General features: G+C 38.9%; 1 protein-coding gene across 1 annotated transcript; it reads left to right on the forward strand.

The window, feature by feature from the left end:
- The first annotated feature begins 7,212 nt into the window (after positions 1 to 7,212).
- On the forward strand, positions 7,213 to 19,767 carry LOC137945776 (uncharacterized). Its single transcript, XM_068791799.1, has 9 exons — positions 7,213 to 7,304; positions 7,385 to 7,454; positions 8,079 to 8,200; positions 8,447 to 8,512; positions 8,612 to 8,846; positions 8,917 to 8,986; positions 19,170 to 19,365; positions 19,523 to 19,580; positions 19,724 to 19,767. Exons 3-9 carry the CDS (start codon positions 8,099 to 8,101, stop codon positions 19,765 to 19,767), a joined length of 771 nt encoding a protein of 256 aa, XP_068647900.1. The 5' UTR covers positions 7,213 to 7,304; positions 7,385 to 7,454; positions 8,079 to 8,098.
- The last annotated feature ends 744 nt before the right edge of the window (positions 19,768 to 20,511 follow it).

Genomic DNA, 20,511 nt, shown 5'->3' on the forward strand with positions numbered 1-20,511 from the left:
TTTTAATTTTATATGTAAACCACTAAATGAGGGAAGGGAAAGAAAACGCTGAAATTGAACCTTATTGTGAGGTGGGGCGGAGTTGGACGATGAGACATAATTGAAAAACCAAGATCATTGAAGGGCAAAGCGAAAATGAGGTTGAAAAACCAATATTGCTATGGGGCAGGTGGGGCGAAGTTGGGATGAGGTTACAAGGTGGGGTTGGATATCTAAAAGCCCATCTTGAACACACCCCTTTGCCATCGGTATGGGTGGGGGATCTCTTGTTCTGAAGAAAAGGGGATGGCTAGTGATCCTCCTCCCTTCCCTCTTTTTTCATTTGTTGCACAGAAGATAATGATGACGAGTAATCATGTTGTTGTCTGGAGTAGTAATAATCAGTAATTGGATTAGTCAATCTACATTTAATATATTTGGATTATCATTTTCAATTCACATATGCCCAACAATCCCCTTCATACAAGAATTGAAGATCATCGTCTTCGCATAGAACTGAAAATCTCTTTGTATGTGTCTCCAACGTGGACAGGAAAAGAAGAACAATGTGAACATAAACAATAACTATTGTTGGGGATCAAATTGCCTGCTAGAACATGGAAAATCAATCTACCTACAATAGAATATGGGATCTTGCACTATACGAGATCGTAACGAAAAGTTTAAAGAGAGACAAAAAAGGAATTTTACATGGTTCAATAATGTGCCTACTCCATGGGATCACACTAGCTTCACTATTACTCAAGTGATTAAAAGACGCATTAGTGATGATAGAATGATCAGGGGCATTCCCCTTTAAATAGCCTAAGAATTACATTCAGTATGGGATACCCAATTAGAAGACTTCCAAGTTTAGGACTCTTCTCAAAATAAAACTCCTTCCTAATTAGAACTCTTTCTAAGATTGGAACTCCTTTCCAAATTAGGATCTCTGTCCTCATAGGACTCTAGTAGGGTGGGACCTACTATAAGTGGTCTTCACTTCAATAATCTCCCACTTGAAGACTACTTCGAACTCTATTCTTCAACGTGTAACTCTCCCATTTGAAACTTTTGTCTACAAGTGCTACTAGTTGAGTAATACCGTGAGTTGTGTGATCTTCATAAGCGTCCTACTATAGAAAGCCAATAGAATTTGATCAAAGGTTCAACTTTTCAACTATCACTGTCTAGGTGAACATGTTCATTGGATTATCACTTGTGTGGATCTTTTGCAATAACTATTTCTTCTCCTCTACAGGTTCTCGAACAATGTGATATTTGATGTTGATGTCCATCGTCCTTGCATGGAACACACTATGCTTTGACATTTCAATAGCACTTCTATTGTCACTGTACAATATTACAATTTTCATGTGTCACATCCAATTTCTTTAAGAAAGCTTTCAACCACAAAATCATGTTATAAGTTTCGGCCATTGCAACGTATTCGACCTCCGAAGAAGAAATTTTCACTAATTTTTGTAACTAAGACTGCCAAGCCACTGCTACACTACCAATTGTAAACACAAATCCAATAGTACTCCACCAGTTGTCTAAGGTACCACCATAGTCTGAATCCACATATACAACCAACCTGATGTCAAAGTTTCCACCACGGTGAGAGACATACTTGAGGAACCCTTCAAGTACTTGAATATCTACTTCACCACTTCCAATGAGTCCATCCTGGGTTTGCAATAAATCTAGCCACCTGATTGATTACATACGAGATATTTGACCGTGTATTGGTGGCAACATACATCAAGGTTCCCATTGTTGAAGCATATGAAACTTTGTCCATCTGTGCCTTCTCCTCTAAAGTCTTAGGAGACTGCTCCTAAGAAAGTTTGGAGTGAGATGCCAAAGGTGTAGCAACAGGTTTTGTGCCAAACATGTTGAACTTCATTAACACCTTCTCGGCATAGTCTGCCTATGACAACTTCAACACTCTCGCCTTGCTGTCCCTAGAAATTTTCATGCCAAGGATTTGCTTGGATGGGCCAAGATCCTTCATAACAAATTTCTAAGACAACCGTTTCTTGAGATTTTGAATATAAACATGTCATCAACATAAAACAACAAAAAAACTGTAAGAAGATGCAAACCTTTTGAAATAACAACAATGGTCTTAATGACACTTGTAGAAGCCAATTTCCAACATAAAATTGTCGAACTTACGATACCACTGTCTTGGAGCTTGCTTCATGCCATCCAAACCTTTTGACATTCTACACACCAAGTTCTTTTTGCCTTTGTCATCATAACCTTGGGGTAGGTGTATATAGATCTCGTCATCCAAATCACCACGTAGGAATGTTGTCTTCACATCTAGTTGCCCTAGATAAAGATCTTCCACTGCTACAAGGGACAACACCATCCTGATGGTTGCAATTCTGACTATTGAAGCAAAAATCCTTGTGTAATCAATTTCATACTTCTGTTCAAAGCCCTTGACAACTAGTTTTGCTTTAAACCTCTTGCTTCCATCGGATTCTTATTTCAATCAATAGACCCACTTGTTATGAAAGACCTTTTTACCTTTGGGTAGTTCCACTAACTCCCAAGTGTGGTTGGACGCCAACGAGTCCATCTCATCATCCATGCCCACTCAATTGAAGTATCTATTTTGCGTGCCTCTTCATAGCTTTCAAGTTCACCATCATTAGTCAACAACAAATAATTCAAGCTGGGATAAAAATCTGTTTTCTTGTTGGTCTCAGAGGAATCATAAATGTTCGTTGGTTTTCTTTGTCTAGTAGTTGTCCACCCAAGCGGTGTTTCTAGGGGAACCGCCGATACATCTTCTTGCACACTTTCAGAAATATCATGACTAGATCTAGCTATTGCTTATTTATCTGTGCACATCTATCTGTGATTTTTAGCTTGAAGTGTCTTCAATATCAAGTTCTATAAATTCAGGATCTACATTTCCTTCCCCTTTTGGAGAACTTTGCAGTGCTTGTAGGATTCCGTCTCATGGAATACTACATCTAAACTTCTAGTCGTCTTCTTGAGCACTGGGTCACACAGTATATACCCAAAATTGTCACCCCCACATCCAATGAAATAACACTTGTTGGATTTAGAATCTTAACTTCCCAATTTTTTACTCAACATGTACATATCCTACTGAACCAAACACGTGCAAGTGATCAAAGCGTACCTCTTTTTGAGTCCATCCCTCCTCAGGTGGCCTACCTTCTAGGGCATAAGAAAGAAATCGATTGACCAGATAAACGGTTGTGTCCACAACATAGGTCCAGAATGATCATGGTAGACCACAATGGAGTCTCATGCTCCTCGCTTACTCATGTATAGTTCTATTTATCCGCTCAACAACTCCATTTTGCCTTGGCTATCTAGGAGTAGTAAGTAATCTTCTGATTCCATGTTTGTCACAGTAGGATTGAAATTCTTTTCCACAATACTCACCACCATTATCAAATTTCAGGTACTTAATTTCAGTCATGTCTCATTAACAACAAGAGTTTTCCATTTGATAAACAAAGAAAATACAACAGATTTATTTTTACAAACAAATTCCTAGAGAAGGAATTTCGGTGGGTCTGCAAACATCAGTATGAACCAATTCAAGGCCTTCAGATTTTCTCGTTGGGGTCATCTTTGAAAATGTCGCCTTTTTTTTGTTTTTCGAAGACAGTCTTCACCGAACTCTAAATCTTCACTCTTCAAGTCCGGTACCTTTCTCTTTGTTTGTAACACCTTCATACCCTTCTTTGACATATGACCAAGGTGTTTATGCCACATTTGTAGGTCTACTCCTTTTGATGCCAATGTGATAAAACTTCTAACTCTACCAGCCAACACGTACAAAGTACCAATCTTTTCCCCTTAGCGACAACCATAGCTTCTTTGCTCATTTTCTAGCTATCACTCAAAAATTGTGTGGCTATACTGCCCATAGCCAATTGGCCAACGGATATAATGTTCTTAGTTAGACGAGGTACAAGTCTAACATCTTTTAACAAGAACACTTAACCATTCTCCTACAGTAGTCTAATATCACCTTTGCTAATAAATTCACATGCCATGTCATTCCCTAAATAAACTCTACCCAAATCCCTGAAAACATAGTTTTCAAATAGATCCTCTCTAGTTGTAGCATGAAAAGAGGCACCACTATCTACAATCCAAGAATCACATTTATTTTCTAATGACAAAATCATGAATTCCTCACTATCGACAACATTAACAATGTCAATATTCTTTTTATCACCCCGATTTTTACAATTACATTTGATGTGACCCTTCTATCCACAATTATAATATGTAATATTTTTCTTCCTTCCCTTAGACTTGGAACATCCCTTTTGGGACTGCCCTCTATTTCCACATTTACCCCAAAGTGACCCTCGACCCCTAGCATCCAAAGTTAGAGATGAACTTGATGAGGATGCTCTATTTTTATGATGAGTTTCCTTAGGCAACAACAAACCACATACCTCATTCAATACAAACTGCCCTATCGAGTGTGAGCTATGTACCGTTATCTTGAAAACTTCCCCAATGAGGCAATTGATTGAATATCCTCATCGAATTTAACGTCAACAACCTCTAATTGATTTAATAAATCATGGAAGGAATTCATGTGGTTAGAAACACTACTACCTTTTGCCACCTTTAAATCAAACAATTGAGTGACGAGATGTACCTTATTTGTAGAAGAGGGGTTTGCATGCATCGATTCTAGTAGATCAAAGCATTCCATTGTAGTCTTTGCTTTTGTACAATTTGAAGTAATTGATGAGGAGATAGAAAGTTAAACTACCCATAATGCCTTTTGATCTAGAAGCATCAAGTTTGCACCTGACATTTCATTTGGTTGCTCACCAAAAATAAGAAGATGGAAATCCTTCTAGTACAAACAATCTTCAATCTGCATTCACCAAAATCCACAATTCTAGCCCATAAACTTCTGAACTTTGAATTTTTCGTCGTCTGAAATGTCTTCGACTATGAATTTTGGCGTCGTTCCAATTTTTGGTGACGGAATCTTGTGAACTCCTACAGTTTCAGCGACATGCGCAGAACCCAGTGACACACCTCTTGGCTCATCTCTTGTCACATACCATCACTTCCACGGTGCAGAACCCCGCTCTGATACTAATTGTTGGGAATTGGATTGTATAGTGCAAGTTCCACAATTCCGTTGACATCTCATTTGGTTGCTCACCAAAAATAAGAAGATGCAAATCCTTCTAGTACAAACAATATTCAATTTGCATTCACTAAAATCCACAATTCTAGCCCATAAACTTCTGAACTTTGAATCTTTTGTCATCTGAAATGTCTTTGACAACGAATTCTGGTGTCGTTCCAATTTTCGGTAACAAAATCTTGTGTACTCCTATAGTTTCGACGACATGCGTAGAGCCTAGTGACACACCTCTTGGCTCCTCTCTTGTCATGTACGATCACTTCCACGGTGCAGAACCCCGCTTTGATACCAATTATTGGGGGTTGAATAGTATAGTGCAAGTTATACTATTCCGTTGACATCTCATTTGGTTGCTCACCAAAAATAGGAAGATGCAAATCCTTCTAATAAAAACAATCTTCAATTTGCATTCACCAAAATCCACAATTCTAGCCCATAAACTTTTGAACTTTGAATCTTTCGTCGTCTGAAATGTCTTCTACAACGAATTCTGGTGTCGTTCCATTTTTTGGTGACAAAATCTTGTGTACTCCTACAGTTTCGACAACATGCGTAGAACCCAGTGACACACCTCTTGGCTTCTCTCCTGTCACGTACGATCACTTCTACAACGCAGAACCCCGCTCTAATACCAATTATTGGGGATTGAACCGCCAAGGGATCACACCAGTTTCACTATCACTAAGGTGATTACAGGATGAATAAGTGATGATAAAATGGCCAAGGGCATTAAATAGCCTAAAGAGTTATATTTAGCGGGGGATACCCAATTAGAAGACTTCCCCCAATTTATTACTCTTCCAAGAATAGAACTCCTTCCTAATTAGAACTCTTTCCCATATTGGGACTCCTTTCCAGATTAGGATCCAAGTAGGACTCTAGTGGGGGTTGGGACCTACTACAAGTGGTCACACTTCAATTAAATATAGAAGAAGCATGCATTATGTGTAAATTATTTGTAAAACTACAAGCAAAGAAGTAATGAATAGCTATTTTAGTTTTATAAATATGTTAAAAAACTCAAGAAGAAAGGGAGGAAAGAAAAGCAGGTTATAATAAGTGGGAACATTAAGTTGTCTCAAACTGAAAAAACTAATGAATAAAGCAAGCTATACCATCTTGGCTGCATTAACGTAACGCAGTTCCTAAAAGACAAGGTAGGAAGATTCGTGTCATGAATCATGATCATTTTCATATTTAATCAAGCTATATTTTCAATTTCATAAGAAGCTTCACACTAACGAAACAACATACATGAATCTTGTCATTGTCACGGCACAAGAATTTTTTTTTTTTTTTTAGAAATTAATCGCGTGAAGAATGTCGAACATTGGGTGGACCATGATCGACGCCGGATGTCGCGAGTTATTTATTGGCCCACGGATGGGTTTGGTCCGCAAGTCACGAGATTTGCGGAACTTAGTCTTCTCGTTGAGGTCGAGACACCCGCCCGTTTTCCCCGCCGTGATGTCCGCCGCGTCCAAGTCTATTCGCAATTAGCCTCCACCCAATCACTCCGTGATCCATTTTGACATCGATGAGACTACAGAAAAGTCTCAATCTTAGAATGGGGGACTTAGATGTCCTTTTATAGTATGTTCATGGGTGATTTGGTATTAGGGAGTAAGTACGACGCTAGGTGCTGACAACAAGAAGCGCGTGGGGTCCACATAGCTCTCTCGTGGACTTTGGCACAGAAGTGGGTCCTACGAGACTATACTATGTGGGGGCCAGTTGCAGACAAGGTTGGGCCCACTTTCAGAAGCTGCTTACCTGAACGCCCAAACTACTCGACAGCGATGTCTCGCCTAATCAGCCACGCGGTCGTACACGTGGCACGGGAAGCCGCCGCCGTAGTTTTGTTATCTTCGATGTGAACAAAATAGTCGTACGAGGGTGATATGGTAATTGTGTCATTAGCCGATCCAAGCCGGGGCGAAGGGGAGTGACGTGGGTAACCGCGGTTAGGTTAGTTTAACAAAAGTTAGGTCACGGCTGGACATGAGCTGTCAAGAGAGTCTTTTAAAAAAACCGCTCGACCTCTCTCTTTCTCAAGCTGGTCCTGTGTTTTCCTAATCTTTCAGACAGATTTCCCGTTGATCGCGGTTGGACTGCAGCGGAGGACTCTTTTAATGCAGAAACTGTCCTGAATGTCATTTTTTCAGTTCCAGAAATTTGAGCTCAGTTATCGCAGCTTCCACTGAGTTGTATTCGTTGTTGCAGAGTCGTAGTACTGCGGCGGCAGTTCCCGTACAGGGAGTAATTGTCGTGCAATGCGGAGGGGAGTTTTCCGGTGAGTGTAGAATCGAATAAATCGTTATTGCTTTGAAAATTTCATGTTTTTCAGTTAGAGTATTTTTGTTATGTCGGATTGGAGCTACTTTGGACTTTGGATTGCTTGCCGGATGATGAATCATGAACTTGCGTAGAAGCTTCACCTCGTCCAATCGTTCTGCCAATTGTTTGTCTTGTTCTATTCCAGTACATGGAATTTTCAGATGATTGGACGCGAAAATGAAACGGAGCGTCCGTGATCATGAATGGAAGGCTTTATTTGAATGACTACTAGTTACTCGGGGTAGTTTCAGATTCGTTCAAAGTGAAAACTGTTCGGTCTTGGGATTTGGGACAAGTTACTGTGAAAAATGTGAATTACTCACGGAATTGCAGAAGTACATACTGTAGCTGTTTTTGGTGACAAATCTTCTGAGAGAATTCGCAGCAGTCAATTCTCATTACGTTTGCTATACGACGAAAGGCCCAAATGGGTCCGCTGTCAAGATTTCTTAGGATTCTTTTGGTGTAGGAAGTAGGCGATCCAGGGGCATGCATTTATCGTTCTGGATGTGGGCCAATCCGTATCTGTTTTCTGCAAATGTTGCAACGGAACTTTAGTTGCTCTGGTCTGTGAACGCAGGGAAGAGCGGTAGGTGGGAGATGACGGAATTGAAGAGAAGACTCGGAACCATCGATCTGGGCACTCCCTTTTGCGCAGCTTCTGTGAAGAGACACAAGGCCGACGGTTCCATCTCCGCCAGGGTGAGTCTCACTTTTCAACTCTCTTTCACTCGAACGCCCAACGATTCGTCCCATCCAGTATGCCGCACCTTTTGCTCACTTTTTCAACTCTCTCAAACGCTTAAAGTTTCGTCTAATCTCGTATGAAGCCATGATCACCATGGAGGGCCTCAATTTACTTTTATCTTTTTTTTTTTTTTTTTTTCATTAGCAAGATGAACTGAAAATCCGCACGTCTTGTTCCGTTCTGAGTTCTAACTGATGCAGGAGAGGAAGGAGAAGATTGGCGAAAAAGTCGCAGCACTCCAACAGCTTGTTTCACCATTTGGAAAGGTAGTTAGCAGCACCGGTCTTTAGATTCAACGTCAATATCGCATTTTATTTTATTTTTTCAAATTTCATTCTCCTCTGAAACGAAGAGATCTATTGCAGACAGACACAGCCTCCGTTCTTCAGGAAGCAGCAGGATACATCAAATTCCTTCAAGATCAAGTTCAGGTCAGAATCTCCCAATTTCCAATATCGCACTGCTGTCGCTTTTTACTTTACTGTCAACTTCGAAGCTTCCTCCATTTCCCTCATGAACCGATTGAATCTGACCTTCTCACCGTGTTAGGCACTGAGTGCTCCTTATCTGCAGCAAAGCAGGACGACCGGGAAGTTGCAGGTGACAACAAATCCTGACCTCACCTCTGTTTGGGCTAACAAATTCTTAAACTGTCATTGCATTTTTGCAGGAAGCGGTCTGCTACAGCTTGAGGAGCAGAGGCTTGTGCTTGGTGCCTGTCGAAGGGATGGTGAAATTAGGTCACAACAATGGCGCAGACATATGGGCGCCTTCAATGAGAAGCAGCACTTCTAATTAGTCGTGCACTTGGAGAGGGAGCTCAGTCGAAAAATTTGCTTCAGATCTTAAACTCTTGACGGGGAAGAAGGGAAGAATTGATACATGGTTGTGTTAACACGCAGGCCTCTTATAAATGTATAAAGAGTCACGAGCCTTGGCCATCAAGTTATTTGGATGTGATTTAGACTCGAGTCGGTTCAGGTCCGTACACTTTGAACCTTTGTACAAGAGGGGGGAGCATGAAAATATCACCTACAAAGGTGATTTTCCTCTCTCTATTCGGAGGTCCTCACTATTTGGACTTAATGCCGACTCACGTGGGAAGTTTGAACTACTGATCAACATTACTCAATAACTAGAAGAAAAAAAAGTACTTATTTTAATTGAATCACCTCCTTATATGTTGTTTTCTTTCAAATTTGTTAGTCCATGTACATTGGTTCTTTCAATAATGAGAAAGAGGGGTATGAAGCCCATCTATATTCAAGATTTATGTCTTAGCTACATTGAGGTATGGATGTAAATTGACTAGGGAATATAGCCCAACCATCTCCACTCTCTATCTCTCATGACTAGAGTATCTGAACTAACTTCCATGCTTGCAAGAATCCCCTGAACCGAGCAAAATAGTCATTTAGATTGTCTCCATGCTTTGTAGAATACATGACCTGAAATACATCATAAGAGTCTCAAAGCCTTCTCCATAAACCAATATTTTGATGATAACAAACATAAGCTATTAATGTTTTTAGTTCTAAGTATGCACAAAGTTTGAATTCCTCAAAAGGAGTCAACTCCACAAGAAAGTAGTCAAGTACATGAAACTTTAGAATGTCACAACATTCAAAATTACATTGTCTAACTCGATTAAAATTTGATGGAGTCGAGCACATGTCCCTGGAGTTGAACAAAGTCAACAACTAATAACAAGAAGTTCAAAATATTGTTACATGTATGGTTGAAAAGTTAATGGAGTTGAACACATGATGAACATAGTCAAACACATGTCCTTGGAGCTGAATATAGTAAGCAATTGTTGAAAAAGAAGTTCAAAAGTTGTTACAAGCAACAACTATAAAGTTGATGGAGTCAAGCACTTGATCACATGTCCTTGGAGGTACATACAGTTAGCAGCTATTGAAAAAGAAGTTCAAAAGGTCACTACAAGCAACAACTAAAAAGAAGAGGAGTCAAGAACATATTCGTATGGAGTAAGCTTTACAATGTCACAACATTTAAAATTGCATTGTCTAACTCGATCAAAAGTTGATGGAGTTGAGCACATGTCCCTGGAGCTAAACACAGTTAGCAATTGATAAAAAGAAGATCAAAATTTTGTTACAAGTATGGTTGAAAAGTTGATGGAGTTAAGTACATGATGAATAGAGTCGAACACATATCCCTCAGTAAGAAACTATTCAAAAAGATGTTTAAAAGTCATTACAAGCAACAACTAAAAAGTTGATGGAGTCAAGCACATAATGAATGGACTCGATCACATGTCTTTGGAGCTAAATATAGTTAGCAACTATTGAAAAGGAAGCTCAAAAGGTCTCTACAAGCAACAACTGAAAAGAAGAGGAGTGGAGTACATAGTCATATGGAGTCGTACACACCCATATAGAGTCAAGCACATACACAAGTAGCCAAATACACAAGCTCAGGGTATTTGAATCTCCAAAGAATGTCTCAAGTTACACATTAGAAGGAGTTGTTGATTTTCAAGACTCCATGGATTTAGCTCATGGAGAAAAAAAAACACCCATTGGGAGAAAACAGGAGGAAGAAGAAGTTATAGACTTGTGTCCTAACCCTCCCCCTGAAACTCAATTTATAGATTGATAAAATTATAATATTATAATATTATAATAATACCCATGGAACTTAAACTAATTACATCAATGTCATCTCTATGAGATGACTCTTTATTTACCATCATGCCACTAGGTGGGCCTATGGACCTTCTCCTTGATATGTGGGCTTTGAGCCCATCTTCCACATCCATTGGATGTGTGGGCCTTCCTTGGTCTTATGGGCTTGAACCCATCTTCTAACATACTTGGATGTGTGGGTCTTCCTTGGTCATGTGGGTTTGGGCCCATCTTCCAATAGGAGCCAAAATCCATACACTAAAGTGCAAGCTACAAGGAGTCGAATCCGATTTACAAGAAGTTTGGATTTAATTAAGGAGTCAACTCTTACAGGAGGAACCAAGGCATAGGGACACACAGTAATTGACCCCTATAGTGAAACAAAAGGTGAAATCGAGCCTGAAAAGAGTTGTTGGAGTAAAGGCATTTGACCCCAGAGTAAAGGACTCAACCCCATGATCTATGTTGAAAGACATAGACATGTTTAAGTGGCATTATTGTAAATATCTTATGTTTTTGTTTCTTCTTCACTCTCGGCAGGGGGTGTGATACCTGTTGTAATCTTGACAACATTTTGATAATCTGTTGTAAGTTGCCTTTGTTTCGTATTTTTTGTAATCTGCTGTAATCTTGACAACATTTTGATAATTTTCTGTAAGTTGCCTTCATTGCCAGTGGCTTACTGTCTGGGTATCTCAGTATCTTTTTTTTAGTAGTAGACATTTTAGCAGTCTGTCTTGACGGTACTGGCTTGTCAAAATAATTCCATATCTGCCTGGTTTGCCAATTACAAGATTTTTGGCTTAACTCGTGTGACTCAAGTCTTTTAGCTTGGGCTGACTCATTCTCAACTCGGTCCCTCGACTAGGCTAACTTGGGATCTTAACTTGGCTTGACTCACTCCTTATCGAAGTTGTAATTGTGTCTCATACCCTTGTTGCTGCATATTGGGTCTCTTTAATCGAGACATTTGTGTTGAAGACAAAATTCCTCAAATTGATTATCCTGAATTATTACTCATTGACTGTTGTCAGTTTGCACAACGATAGCTCTTAAGAACACCAGAGGCTAGAAGACTGTCTCTACAGATGAATTTGCACTACTTCAGAAGATAAAGTGTCGAATGGCTTATACAAAAAAACTTGGCCAACAAGATTTCTCCTATTCCTACTCCTATAACTGGTATGGTTTCAACTACTTCTCCATCCTGGATCATTGACTTTGGGTCCTCTGAGCACTTGGTAGGTAATGGTATCCTCCTAACTTCTATATCTCTTTGTTTACCTGACAAATTTGTTTCTATAGAGGATGGATCCCAAACCAAGGTACGTGGTGAAGTCCACATTTGCTACACTTACTCTTAATTTAAAAGATGTCCTACTTGTTCTTGAGTTTCCATTAAACTTTTTATCGGTTAGTCAACTCACAAAAATATTTAACTATTCCATCACATTTTCTTCCACTTCTTGTGTTATTCAGGATCTGGAGACCAAGTAAGTTATTGGTGGAGGCCATGATAGAGGGGGGGCTCTACTATCTTGATTCAACAGCACTAACAACCACCACTAGTGTTCAACATACGACTCTTCAATGGCACAATAGATTAGGACATTCATCTCTTTAGTCTCTCAAATAGATTATTGTCACATTACATTCCATTTCCAGTCTCAACTGTGAAGATTATTAAGTGAGTAAATACCAGCAGAGTACTACTCTCCTCGTAGTGAACCCAAAAGTGTTGTCCCATTTTCTTTAGTTCATACTAATATATGGGACCTTATGAACATCTCAAATATTTCTCAGTCAAAATATTTCATTATATTTGTAAATGATTTCTCTTGGTCTACATGGTTATTTTTATTAAAAGAGAAATCAAAAGTCTTACATCTTTTTAAGTCTTTTTTTGACATGTTGTCTACCCAGTTCAATACTACCTTAAAGATTCTTCACTCCAATAATGTCAAGAAATATCTGTCTATAAACTTTCAATCTTTTTTCTAGGACAAAGGCATCATTCACCAAACATCTTGTGGCTGAAAAAATATTGATTTCAGGATTGCATACTGTTAAGTTCTTCAACAAGAGTGTAGGAGATAAGAGAAAATGAAAAGAGAAGTAAGGTCAGATGAGAGAGAAAGAGAGATGAATACGTAGAGGAGAAAAGAGAAGGAAAAATAAGGGTTGTGGAAGTTACCTTAACCCTCCCCCTTAACTTTTATTTATAGATGAAAAAAATACATAAATTATAAGTATGCCCTTCACCCTAAGAATATTGCAATAATGACACTCAAACTTGTTTATGTCTTTCAACAATCACCCTCAAGTTGGTGTTGAGAAAACATCATATAATCCTAGCTTGGTACATGTAGTGGAGAGAATTCTGGAATTGATTGACTTTGTGAACATATCAGCAAGTTGTCCACGAGTTGATCCATGTTTGAGGCTTATTATTCATGCTTTTTGCTTTTCTTTCATAAAGTGACAGTCCAACTCGATATGCTTAGTTCTCTCATGAAACATTGGGTTGGTGGCAAAGTGGATTACTTCTTGATTATCACAATAGAGTTCTATAGGGCATTCTTTGTGGAATCCTACTTCGGCTAGAAGGGATTTAATCTGTAGAAACTCACTTATTGTATGTGTCATGGCTCTGTATTCTGGTTTTGTACTATACCTTGCAACCATATTTTATTTTTTACTCCACCATGTAACAAGGTTGCCTCCAACTAGAGTATACTATCTTGAAGTAGATTTTTTATCATCTGGTGATCTAGCCCAATCTGCATTGGCAAAGCTTTCAATTTTGAAATAGCCATGATACTTATATAATAGCCTTTGTCCTGGTGCCTTTTTTATGTACCTAAGAATCCAGTCTGATGCCTGCCAATTAGACATCTAATGTTTATGCATATATTGACTAACCATACTAATAGCAAAGAAATATCTGGTCTAGTGACAGTGAGATAGATAAGTTTGCCAAGTAGCCTCTTGTACTTGCTAATATCAACTTCTTCTCTCGAGCCAGCACATAGTCTGTATTTGTCTCCATGGGAGTGATCGTAGGACGACATCTTATCATTCCCGTTTCTTCAAGCAAGGCAAGGATATATTATCGTTGGGATAATACAATACCATATTTGGACTGAAGAACCTCAATACCAAGAAAATACTTCAGAAGTTCCAAATCTTTCGTCTTCAACTCATTCCATATCATGTTTTTTACTTGATAGATGCTATCAAAGTCACAACCTGTTAAATTAATATCCTCCACATATACAGTTAGTAGCACAACTCCTTTGTCAGTATGCTTGACAAACACATAATGGACCACAAAGCATCTTGTGAATCCAAAATGAATCATATCTTGACTAAACTGGTCAAACCAGGCTTGTGGAGATTGTTTCAGACCATATAATTATTTTGTAAGACGACACACCAACTCCCCTTTAACCACATATCCAGGTGGTTGTTGCATATAAATTTCCTATCTAATATTAGCATTGAGGAAGACATTTTTTATATCTAGCTGAAATACAGACCATCGAGAATTAGCAACTAGAGATAATAAGAGACGCATTGAGTTGAGCTTGGCCATAGGGAAAAAAGTTTCCTCATAATCAATCCTATAACACAAGGTATAACCTTTAGCCACAAGTCGGGTTTTAAGGTGGGCCAGTGTGTCATCCAAATTTTGTTTGACACTGAAGACTTATTTACAGCCTACTAGCTTCTTTCTAGTTGGTAACAAAACAAAAGGCCATGTTTGATTCTCGTAAAGAGTTATCATTTCTTCATCCATGGCTAATTTCCATCATAGATTCTAAAGGGCCTCCTAATAAGAGTGAAGAATAGCAACAGAAGAAATGGAGGCAAGAAACTGACAGCAAGATGGGGACAACCGATGGGTAGATAAAAATTGAGCAATGGGGTGAGAGGTAGAAGCTTGGGTGCAAGCCCGAGGTTCTTTCTGAAAGGCAATGGGTTGGTTATCAAATGAAGGACCAAATATAGGAGGTGGAGAAAGAGAGTTTACCTCATAAGAATTGGAAACTCCATAGGTATAGTGTTGGCCAGTGCATCAGGGGGGGGTGTCAAGACAACCATCAAGTGTAGAGTCATCAATGGGCACAATAGGTTTTTGGAAATCATTAACTGCAAAAAACTAGGTGGGGCACCAGTGGAGGGATAAAAAGGTTGGTCCTCAAAGAATGTGACATCACTAGAAATGAACATTTTTTTAAGAAATGGATTATAACATACATAACCTTTTGAAGACCGAGAGTACCCAAAAAAAATACATTTAATTGCCCTGGGAATATGGAGTCTTGTTACCCAACACAGAAGAGGGTAACCTGTTAATAAGGTAACAGGCAGTGAAGATGGCATGAGGCCAATAGAAGTGAGGCACATGCATATGATGAAGTAAGGCTTGGGTAACCTCAAGAAGGTGTCTACCTTTTCTTTCAGCAATACCATTTTGTTATGGTGAATAGACACATGAGGTTTGTTGAATTATGCATTTTTTTTAAAAAAAGATTAGAAGTCTATAGACAGATGTTCTTTGGCATTATCATAATAAATAATCTTTAGGGCAGTATTGAATTGAGTAGACACCATGGCACAAAAGGACTTAAAAAGAGGTAAGACTTCTGATCTATCTTTTAAGAGGAACAACTACATTGCTCGAGATAAGTCATCCACAAATGTAACAAAGTACTTTGACTGGGAAACATTGGAAATGTTCATAGGGCCCCATATATCAGTGTGAACTAAAGAAAATGGGGCAAAACTTTTGGTTTCACTATGAGGAGAATAAGTACTTCACAAGTGTTTACTCATTTGACAGTCTTCACAATTGAGACTTGAAACAGACTGTAAGGTAGAAATAATCTGTTTGAGAGACTAAAGAGATGGACGTCCTAGCCTATTGTGCCACCAAAGAGTTGTATGTTGAGCACTGGTGGTAGTTATTAATGCTGGTGAATCAATAAAGTATAACCCCCCTTTTTCATGGCCTCCACCAATAACCTGCTTTGTCTTCAAATCTGAAGCACACAGGACGTAGGAGAAATGAAATAATTAAACCTTTTTTGCAAGTTGACTAATAGATAAGAGATATAAGGGAAACTCAAGTACAAAGAAGGCATCTTGAAATGAAGAGTATGTGTAGCAAATATGGACCCCACCTCATGTATCCATCAGCTATAGAAACAAATATTTCAGGTAAACAAGGAGATATAGAATTTAGGGAAGTACCATTACCTGTCAAGTGCTCAAAAGCACCAAAATCAATAATCCAGAATCAAGAAGTAGTTGGGACCATACCTTGTATAGTAGTAGCAACAATAGGAGAATTCTTGTTGACAATGGTCTGTCTGTTTATCAAATGCTTTATCATCTGAAATAGTTCAAATTCTTTGGTAGAAATGAGCTTCATTTTAATGAAAACTAAAATATCTCAGGGTACCAATCAAGCCTGAGTAAAGAAGCCAAGTGACTGAGTTGACTCGTGAGTCTGAGTTGATCAAGTTGATCAAGTTGATCGGGCCTGAAGCAGACCTTTGAGTTATGTCGACTGAACTCAACCCAAGTTATGCCCTGGTTGTGCATCTCAGATATCAGAGAGATACTCTGAAAACAGTAGAGGAATAAAATTCTATTTCTCTATCTTGATACATGTCAAGCATATAGCGTGGCAATTCTTCAAGAAATCTATGTCAATGATAATCACGTAGCTCAGCAACTTCCAAAAAATGAATCCCATGGCAGAGTCATCTTGATGTATTGAGAGTGAAATAAGCCGGAGAGGATAGATGCCAGTGGAACGACAAGCTAGAGGAATCCCAACTAAACTTTCCAAGCTAAACATCGAGTAATAGATACCAACCCAGCTGCTTTCCAAGGTGTTTTAAGCTAATCTTCCGTAAATAAACCATGTAGAAATAAATCGGAGGTTGGGTTCTGTTGTCGAGGCCAATCTCGTGGATAGCCCAATGTCAACGATGCAAGACGGTTCACGAACCGTCACCTAGACGGTTCACGAACCGTCACTTAAGTGACCCATTCGTCAGACGATTTTCCACTGATGGTGGTCGGCGGTTATGACCTTTTGGTTTCCGGTCGTTTAGTGGTCTCATTTGATGGAGAGGAGCCTATAAAAGAGGGTCTGGTCTAGCAGAGGTATGCCTGAACGTTGCCATCGATAAACCTCTGTGATAGACAAGACGTTCTGTTCGCCAGAGACACTAGCCGAGAAGGTCTGTTCGCCGGAGACACTAGCCGAGAAGGTCTGTTCGCGAGAAGTTGATGCCATGTCAGGAGGTACAATTTTGGTTTATGAATTTCATATATGGTTTCCAAATTCTATTTAAAGTATTCCTACAGACGATTCTATATCAATCCAAAATAAGATCGTCGAGCAGGCAGTCGGTTCAATCTTCCAGCAATCTATGCCAACAACATGGTTTAACAGCAACAATCAATTATGGGAATATGCCAGCTGATTTCTCACGCCAGAAACATAAACGAAAAGAAAAAATCGGTTCAGAAGGCTATCTTTCAATCAACGGAAAATAGTGGGGTGGAGACGAGCCAATTAATGCAATCCATGGTATAAATAGCTGAAAAAAATCCTTGTTGTATGGAATCGATAGTTGTATATGCCAATCGACCGGATAATATGTAGCATGAGATATGCCTATCAAAAATTTCCAACAAAATACCACCTGAATCAGCATAATACCACTAGGAGGCTATGGCTTTGTCGAGTTTGTCAATCGGTCTGCAACAAAAAGATTTTTCTCAAGAATCCTTTTCCTCTGATCACCATGATGGACGCGAAGGGAGCTCCTGAGTCCTATTTGAGGAAGTCTGAAGTGCCCGAATGGGAGAAGAGCCCCTGGTCCGGTGCATATTAGTCGATTTGACTTACTTTTTGTTGGAATTTCTACTTTCACATAAAGCGGATTGAATTTGTGAGTTGTGTAATCTCTGCAAAGTATTGTTTATGCCTTGCTATGATGATTATCTGTAGCAGTAATTCTGTGCTCGGGAGCTCATTAGACGACAACAATAGAGTAAGAATCAATAGATGCTTACCTCAACGTCAATCAAAAGTCTCATTAGCTTATTTACAGTGCTGTGAACCAACAATATTCACCAATCCGAATATACCATTGACAGTGTTGTGAGTTTACGTTCACATTGATGAACAGGGAATCAATATACCAATCTTCATTTTCATTTCTTGCATCAATTTTCCTTTCTTGGATGGAAATTGTTTTCCTTGTATCAATGTATAAGAAAAACCGACGAATCAATTTCTCCAAGGTATTGCAGAGAGGTCGGTTTCATCTAGCAACTCAAGAGGAAAAAATGACTTCTCCAAGCATAACATTCCAGCAGTATACCAACAAGTATACCGAGCATAGCATTCGAATAGATTAGCAGTAACAAATCATCATTAAAAGACGCAAATTAGTTGCAATAAATAGTATTGAAGGGAAGCATGAAATATCAATTGCTTCAGATCCAAGAATAAGATAAAAACTTATCTTTGTCATGCATATCTACCATGCCGAATAGTTCCTTCATGAATCATTATTCGAGTACCAAAACAAAAATTGGAATCCTAAAATCACTCCTCTGATACCATGTTGATTTCAAGATTCCATACTATTAAGATCTTCAACGAGAGTGTAAGAGAGAAGAGAAGAAGGAAAAGAGAAGTGAGGTCGGATGAGAGAGATATAGAGAGATGAATACGTAGAGGAGAAAAGAGAGGGAAGAATAAGGGTTGCGGAAGCTACCTCAACCCTCCCCCTCAACCCTTATTTATAGATGTAAAAGATACACAAATTACAAGTATGTCATTCACCCTAAGAATATTACATTAATACCATTCTAGCTTATTTATGTCTTTCAACAAAAGAAAAAATAGACACCTTCTTGAGGTTGCTTGTGCTTTCCTCCATCATATGCATGTGTTTCATTTCTTTTGGCCTCATGCCATCTTCATGACCTGTTATGTTACCAAAAGGTTACCTTCTTTAGTGCTTGGGAACCAGACACCATATTCTCATTTTTTTCCTGGTGATAAGTTGTTCTCTCTTCCTTTGAGAGTTTTTGGGTATACCTATTTTGTTCATAATATTTTCTCCCATACTACTAAATTGGATCCCAGGGCAACTAAATGCATATTTTTGGGGTACTCTCGTACTCAGAAAGGATACGTATGTTACAATTCATTTCTCCGGAAACTATCTATTTCTAGTGATGTTAAATTCTTGAAGGACCAGCCCTTTTATCCATCCACTGGTGCCCCACCTGGTTTTTCTATAGCCAATGAGTTTCCTAAACCTATTATGCCAATTGATGACTCAGCCACTCATGGTCGTATTGATGTACCTACTCCGCCCTTTGAAGCATTGGTTGACACTACACTTGTGGAATCTCCAAATTCCTTTAAGGTAAGTTCTCCTTCTCCACCTCCTATTTTTGGTCCTCCATTTTGATACCCAACCAATTGATCTTTGGAGAGAACCTACGGCCTGCAATCGATCTTCTACCTCTCACCGCATTGCTCATTTTTTATCTACTCATTGGTTATTACCATCTTGTTGTCAGTCTCTTGCCTCTATTTCTTGTGTTGCTATTCCTCGGTCTACTGTAAGTTCCTATGCGGGTAGGTGTTATTGTTGCCATAAGTCCCTGTGTTGACAGGTGTTATTGTAAGTTCCTATGTGGGCAAGTGTTGTTCTAAGTATTGTACTCAGATTTTGCTGACCATAAGTCTTGTAATTAGACCTATGTGATTTTAATTTGTAGGTGTTGTTTGGTTATACATAGTGATGTTGAAGAAGCTCCAATGACACATCTTGTATTAAAGGATAAAGTGGCATACATTATAATTACTAAGTGTTTCAAGTTCTTTTTCACTTTCATTTTCATACCTATTTTGTGAATCATCCACATGAATCATGCGTAGAATGCGTTTCTCCCTCCCCCTAAAGGAAAAAAAATTCCCTCATTTGCCTCTGTTCTCCCTCTCCCTCGGCCTTGCTCTCCCAAAAAATTTTTTCGCCCCCTCTCATCTTCCTCTTGTCTTCGCTCCCTTCTCGGCCTTCCTCCCTTGAATTTTTTCCCTCTATCTTCTCCCTCTCTTCTTTCTCTTGGCCTCTGTTGTAGAGCTGCCATCGCAAAGCCGTGCCGCCGCTCCATCGCAGAGCCTCTCGGTCTCCCTCTCTTCTTCCTCTCGGTGTACCATCAGAGCTTCGCCTCCGTCGCCATTGCTAGGCCCGCCGTTGTCGGCCCCGTGATGAAGACGACGCTGGTTTAATTTTTCCTAAGTTCAGAAAAATTAAACCACATCATAACTTCATTATCCATATTTTATTATTTATAACATAATTATTTTGGTTTAATTATCCCATTGTTATAATTACTTAAACCAATGGTCTTAAATTTTGTAGCAATATATTATTAATTAATAATATGAAAAAATATATATCATGTTATTAATAAATAAATAAATAAATATATATATATATATATATATATATATATATATATTTATTACTCTATTAAATTAGTGATTTTATTGTTAAAATATATCT

The sequence above is a fragment of the Aristolochia californica genome, unplaced genomic scaffold, assembly GCF_029961685.1.
Source record: "Aristolochia californica isolate CCGP_79_NKW_82.1479 unplaced genomic scaffold, dmAriCali1.0.hap1 SCAF_1, whole genome shotgun sequence".
NCBI lineage: Eukaryota > Viridiplantae > Streptophyta > Magnoliopsida > Piperales > Aristolochiaceae > Aristolochia > Aristolochia californica.

What these genes read in the sequence shown, in the direction of transcription:
- LOC137945776 (XM_068791799.1), top strand. Translation starts at nt 8,099, where the DNA reads ATGACGGAATTGAAGAGAAGACTCGGAACCATCGATCTGGGCACTCCC. An exon ending in ACGGTTCCATCTCCGCCAGG is followed by an intron (nt 8,201 to 8,446) that starts GTGAGTCTCACT and finishes TAACTGATGCAG; the next exon opens with GAGAGGAAGGAGAAGATTGG. An exon ending in AATCTCCAAATTCCTTTAAG is followed by an intron (nt 19,366 to 19,522) that starts GTAAGTTCTCCT and finishes TCTTGTTGTCAG; the next exon opens with TCTCTTGCCTCTATTTCTTG.